This window comes from Castor canadensis, chromosome 15 (genome assembly GCF_047511655.1).
Source record: "Castor canadensis chromosome 15, mCasCan1.hap1v2, whole genome shotgun sequence".
Taxonomy (NCBI): domain Eukaryota; kingdom Metazoa; phylum Chordata; class Mammalia; order Rodentia; family Castoridae; genus Castor; species Castor canadensis.
Window position 1 is genome coordinate 36,183,600 of NC_133400.1, and position 7,134 is coordinate 36,190,733.

At 45.1% G+C, this 7,134-nt stretch overlaps 1 protein-coding gene across 1 annotated transcript in view; it reads left to right on the forward strand.

Moving 5' to 3' along the window:
- Positions 1 to 23, forward strand: part of N4bp1 (NEDD4 binding protein 1) — a 62,990-nt gene extending 62,967 nt beyond the window's left edge. Inside the window, exon 7 of the mRNA XM_020158420.2 lies at positions 5 to 23. Within this exon, the coding sequence (XP_020014009.2) occupies positions 5 to 8 (4 nt within the window). The 3' untranslated portion in view covers positions 9 to 23. The remainder of the gene's footprint in view (positions 1 to 4) is intronic.
- The last annotated feature ends 7,111 nt before the right edge of the window (positions 24 to 7,134 follow it).

Consider the following 7,134-nt stretch of genomic DNA (forward strand, 5'->3'; position numbering starts at 1 on the left):
CAAGATGACTGCTCCAGTTCCAGACATCACCTCACCTCTACATACCAGAGAGAAAGAAGAGAATGAGAAAGAAACAGGATCTATGCCCTTCACCTTTTATCAAGAAAATATAAACTTTCTCAGAGCTGCTCTCACTAAAACCCCCGACTTAAATCTCATTGTCACATGGCAACAACATAGCTACAGGGGGAGGTGAGAAGCCTGGAACTGATGGGGTTGACCTTATTGGCTTGGATCAGTGGCTTCAACCTGGGCTATATAATAGAATCTTCTAGGGATCTTTCTCAAATCCCTGACCTATACAGGTCTTACCCTGGCCCCACATTTCTCAATCAAGGATGATTACATATACATATCTCCAAAAATACATATATAGCCATTCTGGGGTTTGAACTCAGGGTTTTGCACTTAAAGCTACACCCCAGCCTTTTTCACTTTGATTATTTAAGAGAGAGGGCCTCACCTTTTGTCCAGGCTGGCCTGAACCATGATCTCCCTATTTTATGCTTCCCAAAATAGCTAGAATGATATGTACACACCTGCACGCCAAGCTTTTTTTTATTGAGATGGGGTCTCGAGCTTTATTTGCCCAGGCTGGCCTTGAACCTTGATCCTCCTGATCTCAGCCTCCCAAGTAGCTAGGATTATAGACGTGAACCACTAGTGCCCAGCTAGAACTGTGAAATGTTTTAACGTTACATGTCCTTGCTATATCATCCTTTTGTTTCTCCCTGAGCTTACAATTTCATTTGGCCTCTGAATTGTTTGATTCTGGCTGCATTAAATGGCTGGCTATTCATATAACTCCCATTTCTTTTCTTTCTTTCTTTTTTTTTTTGTTTTTGTTTTGGTGGCACTGGAGTTTGAACTCAGAGCTTCAACTTGCTAGGTAGGAGCTCTTACCACTTGAGCCACTCCACCAGCCCTACAACCCCCATTTCTATCTGGTATAAAAGCATCAGAAAGGAAGAGATAAACACTAGACCAAGGTCCTTAGAAACTGGGAGGTCTCACCATCACCTACTTGCATAGGAAGTGAGGGGCAGGAATGGTGCTCAGCAGTAGAGCACTTGCCTAGCGAGCATGCAGGAAGCAATTCTCAGCATCACAAAAAATAAAATTAGAAAACAACCAAAGAATGTAACTAATGTGAAATTGGGAATACAGACAGATTTATAATATTATAATTCTGTGCAACTTGTGTTTAATAAGTAAATAAATATTTGGTGAACAGTTCAGCTCTTTGCAGTGTGGGAATGGTTTTACTGGAAGCTTCCAATTTAGATGGGAGAAAAATCTTTTATTCACTTGTCAAACACAATGGGGTTTGAAAGACTGTGCAACCAACAGTGCCATACTGATGGGACAGTGGATTAGAGCCAGGAGACGATTCTGGACATTTTTAGCTGCAATGGGTATTCTCATCATTGACTGTTCTATAGCAGAAAGTTTTCAAGTGAATTGTGTTTCAGCTTTGTGTGTCGCCACCATTGTGAGCATTTGGATGCAGCTGCATGGGGAATGAGTTGTGACCTACAGGGCTGAGCATCTGCTGATTGCAACTCCACATGTGAATCCCTTCTGGAATTCAGAGGCAACTTAAATAACTTCACGATCTGCCTCCCAGGGCTCTGCAGAACACTGGAATACCCGGATTCCCAGAAGCTGTGTAATTCAGCCAATTTTACAGGTAGACAGTGTCTCAGATATTTTTGGATGTAGGTTGTTGTATTTTCCATTGCTGCTTTTTTATTAGCATATGTTAATTATACAAAGGTTTCATTGTGATATTTAAAACATGCATATAATGTGCTTTGGTCACATTCGCCCCTTGTCTGTCTGCTCTAAGTTTTTGTTTATTTTTAAAGACAAGCTCTCCCTGTGTAGCTCAACCTGGCTGGAACTCATGAGCCTCCTTCATCAGCCTCCCAAGGGCTGGGATTATAAACTTATACCACCACATCTGGCTTGATTGGCTGCTTTCTACTGAGGTAAAATGTACATGCAATGAAACGTTCAGATCCTAGGAGTTTTATAAGGTGTGCACCTGTGTAGTCAACATCTTAATTGACTGATTTTCTCTTTTGGGAATGTATAGTAAATATTAATTTGAGATAATGCCCAAATATCTCTGAAAAAAAATTTTCTGATTTCTAAGAAAGATTTTTTTTTTTTTGGCAGTACTGGGATTTGAACTTAGGGCCTCACACTTGCTAGGTAGGCGCTTTACCACTTCAGCCACTCCACCAGCCCTTTTTTGTATTGAATATTTTCAAGATAGGGTCTCACAAACTTTTGCCGGGGCTGAGTAGGAGCCGCGGTCCTCCTGATCTCTGCCTCTGAGTAGCTAGGATTATAGTGTGAGCCACCAGTGCCCTGCCTCTAGGAAAGATTTCTGTGGTAAAAGACACACAACATAAAACCTACCACCAGTGATGTTGAGCACATGCTCAGCATTGTGAAGCCATCACCACATCAAGTTCTACATTTTCATCATCCCAAAAGGAAGCCACACATAGCAAGCAGTCCTATGCAGGTCTTTGACAACTGCTACCTACTTTTTGTCTTATGGATGTACCTATAATGGACATTTCTTATAAATAGAAGCAAGCAATTGGTCTTATGGCTATCCTTTTTTCCTACTTAGCATAATCTTTTCATATCAGCACTTCATTTCTTTTTATGGCCTAGTAATATTCCATTGTGTGGACATACCACATTTTACTTATCCATTCATCCACTAATGGATGATTGAGTTGTTTTACCTTTTCACTGTGGGGAATAGTGCTGTCATGAATATTTGTATTCAGTTCTGAAAAAGAGATTATTTTATTTGTCACCCAACTAGCCCAGATCTAAGTGTCTTCAAGGTAAGTGTGGCATTAGGTATTTTGTCTGTTACCAGTTCTAAAAAAAATAAATTAAAACAAAATGAGCTCATCAGTGGAAGAACTGTCAAGGACAGAATTCTAGAAGCTACCCTCACTGATGCTGCGTGGTTTCCTTGTGTGGGGGGCTAGGGATGGAACATGCTAGGCACCCAGCCCAAGTTTGGTATGACTTTTTTTTTGTCAGTACTAGGGATTGAACTCAGGGCCTCACACTTGCTAGGCAAGAGCTCTACCACTTGAGCCATGCTCCAGTTGTTGGTACAACTCCTGACAATACCTTTGGCAAGTGCTTAGGAAAATAAATCACAACCAGGCCAGATGCTGGTGGCTCACGCCTGCAATCCTAGCTACTTAGGATGCAGAGCTCAGGAGGATTGCAGTTCAAAGCCAGCCCAGGCAAATAGCTCTGCAAGACCCTATCTCGAAAAAACCCCTTCACAAAAAAGGGCTAGTGGAGTGGCTCAAGGTGTAGGCTCTGAGTTCAAACCCTAGTACCAAAAAAAAAAAAAATCACAGCCTGGGAGAACTGAATGAGGAACAAGAGCCATTTTGGTTATGAAAGTAAGTCACAACATACCCCACACTTTGTGTGAAAGGTTTTCATTCCTTCATCTATGTCCAAAGAGGATTGCTGTTGGAACCACAATGGCTTCTTAGTGGTTGGTCGCAAACCAGGTTGAAAAGCATAACAATTACAGAAGTGCTCTTTGCCCAGGGAACAGTCTTGGCAATAGGTAACAGGCAGATTTGAGCAAAAAGGCAAAGAATGGTCGAGAGTGAAAATTGGACCTGTCCAGTAATAGTGTCACCCAAGGTTTGTGCACCCATAAGCTTTCCACTATCCTCTAAACTGCTACCCCAAAGCAATTTCCCCACCCTGGGGTCTGCAAGCAATTCAAGAACTGTGACTGCGAATGCCCCTGATCCATCAGCACAGACCAGCAGATGGGCCTGGGACCTACACACAGAGCCCAACAGCATCTCGGCACAATGGAGACATGAATTATACTGTCTGAATGTCCACAGGCCAGGGAGATGGGGACAAGCCCTTCCCTTCCTGCCCCCTCAGATTGCCAGAAAACTTTGTCTTCCCAGGCAGTGACATTCTCACGGTTGACAAAGTCCTTTAGAGGATGCTACAGGCTGTGCCACCCTGGGCAAGTCACCTAGGACTCTCAGTCCTCATTTCCTCAACTGCAAAAGTGTTGATATGAGGGTGACCATTTAGTAGCAAACACTTAGCATGTCATAGTGAAAACGAGTGCTGGCCAGGTGGAGAGGGCTCAGCCCACCGTGGATGTGGGATGGACTTCCTGGGCAAGGCTGAGAATATGGCTCAGTGGCGGAGTGCTTCCCTAGCATGCCCTGTGTTCCATCCCCAGCACCCTGATTTCACTTAAGGGCTCCAAAAGGGAAAGGGGTAAGAAGGAACAGTGTCTCCAGATGCCCATACAGCATCAGCTATGACCAAGAGAAGCCAGCCTCATCTCTCGACCAGTCCCAAAAAGCGCCTGTGGTTCACTCTGGGCAGGTGTCCAGCTACTGAGTTCCTTGTGCTCGTAGTCATTCTGTCATGTGTTTAAATCCACGCAATTTTTCCTATGTGATCACCCACTCAGGTACTACTCAGGAGCTGTTGACAGGCCACCTGCTGTATGATGTCTGCTTTTGTCCTTTAACCTCTTCCTGCCTCAGTTTTCTAACCTACAAGATGAGGATTGTGACCATAAGGTGTTGTGGTGACTTTTGAATAGGCTGCAATTGTAAAACTCAGTGATGCAGAGCACAGCCACACTCTACGTGAGTGTTACCTTTTTTTTTCTTACTGAGTGAAGGCCGAGTGAGAAGCAAGCTTGGGAGACAAGGCCAGGAGTTTCTTTTGGGCGTGGTAGCTCTGAGGCGTTACTGATCAGGTTATTGAGCAGGAACTCAGATGGACAAGTCTGGAGGTGAGGTGTAGGTCAGAGCAGGAGACACAGATCTGGAGGTAACTGGCATCTCACCAACCTGAGATCAGAGCCCAAGTCCAGCTGGAACATCCCTAAGACTGACCTGAGCTCCCTAAGCATTAGGAGTTGGGGAGCTGACAAGGAACAAAGGAGGCCAAGAAAGGGCAACCATAGAAGTAGGAGAAACTCCAGAGAGTGTGGTGTCCTGGGAGAGAGAGGGCCAGCTGTCAAAGGTTTAGGATGGCCAGGTGAGGCAAGCACTGAGAGGCAGTCATCAAATGTGACCACAAGATAGTCACAGGTAACCTTGGAGCAGGTCTGGTGGGATGGTGGGATCAATGCAATACCAGAGTGTGTTTAAGTAAGAATGGGGGCATGGGTTGGAGACTGTGATAGGCATCTCTTTTGAAGATATTTCTGTAAAGGAAACCAAAGAAATGAGAGGAAGTAGGGAATATGAGGTCACAGAAGTTTTCTCTTTTGTTTGTTTTTCTGTAAGTTGAGCTTTGGTTTACCCTGGTGTAACGATATGCACATACATTTGAAGTATCCTTTTATGGCACATTTGCATAAGGGAGTTTATCACAAGAAAGTATAGAGTTCTAGGAGAAATGTCAAATATCCTATGAGGTTGAAAACCGTTTTTTCTTTTTTTGAGACAGGTCTTGCTATGAAGTTCAGGCTGGCCTGGAACTGGCAGTTCTCTTGCCTCAGGCTCCCTAGTGCTGGGATTACAGGCGCAAGCTACCATGTCTGGCTGAAAGCTAGTTTTAATGTAGTGAGTAAAGTAGGAAAGTTAACTCAAGGCCCTGCTAAGGTAAACCATTGGTGTTTAACAGTAGATGTTAAGGCATCATTAAAGAGCCTTGACCTTGAACATACACAGGTGTGACATATACCATGGTGTATCATGTCTGAAAGAGAAGAGAGGTGGTAGCTCAGAGGGAAAGAAGTAAAAACTGAAGAGCTCTCATATGAAGGCTGGAAAAGGACTTTATGAAGCTTCTGGACTGTGAGTGAAATAACACAGATGAGCATCTCTGGAGTTGCCCTGCGGAGGCAGTAAATGTGTGCTCCATGAGCAAAGTCCACACCGTATGGCTAGGATAATGGTGCACCCCCAAAGACTCATGTGTTGAAACCTTGGTCCCCAGCAGGTGGTACTACTGAGGGGTGACTGGATCACAAGGGTGTTAACCTCACTGGTGGATTAATCCACAGATGAATGGGTCACTGGGGGTGTAACTTCGAAGGATGTATCTTGACCTGTGTCTTCCCCTTTGTCTCCGCTCCCTCGCTGCCATGAGGTGAGCAGCTGTCCTCCTCCACACCCTTCTGACCACCACTTAGTATTGCTGAAATTGGAGAAGCGACTTCTCACAGTTGGACTGACCAGTAAGTAGCCCCTAGGTGCCCAAGGCACACATCTTCCGACCCCTAACTTAGTGCCTTTTCCGGCTGAGAAAACCCAACTGCGGTATGGTAAGAATAAACGTGGTCTCAGGACTCTGGAACGTGACTCCTAAAACCCCCTGAATGTCTGCAATAATGACAGTGCCTTTTGTATGCCGATGGGATGACGGTGACTATAACCCATAGGCAGCTTTAGGAAAGGACTGGCTGACAGAAAGATCAGGCATCATTAGAGGGCTGGGCTGCCAGTCCCACCCAACAGTGCCCAGGGTGGGGAGAGGGGCTGCAGATGGAGTCAGTCACCAACACCCAATGATTTCATCAATGGTGCCATTAAAACTCCTGGACAGCTGGGGACCAGTGGCTCATGCCTGTAATCCTAGCTATTCAGGTGTCAGAGATCAGGAGAATGGTGGTTCGAAACCTGCCCCAGGCAAATAGTTTGCCTATCTCAACCGTATCTCAAAAACACCCGATATAAAACAAGACTGGTGGTGGCTCAAGTGGTAGAGCACCTGCTTAGCAAGCATGAGGCCCTGAGTTCAAACCCCAGTACCTCCAAAAAACAAAACCTAAACAAAAGTGTTCAGTGAGCTTCTGGGTTGGTGAATGCAGGGAGATGCCGAGTGTCTCTGCCACACAGACATAAAGGCTCCCATCCCTCTTTCCACACCTCACCCTATTTGTCTGTTCCATTTGACTGCTTCTGAGTTGTAAGTGAAGTGCTTTCCTGAGTTCTGTGAGTCATTATAGGGAATTCACAAACCTGAGAAGGGGTCTTGGGAACCCCTATTTGTAGGCTCTTGTCAGAAGTACCGGTGGTCCAGGACCTGTAACTGGCCCCACAGGAGTGGGCAGTCTGTGCAACTGAGCCCTGGGCT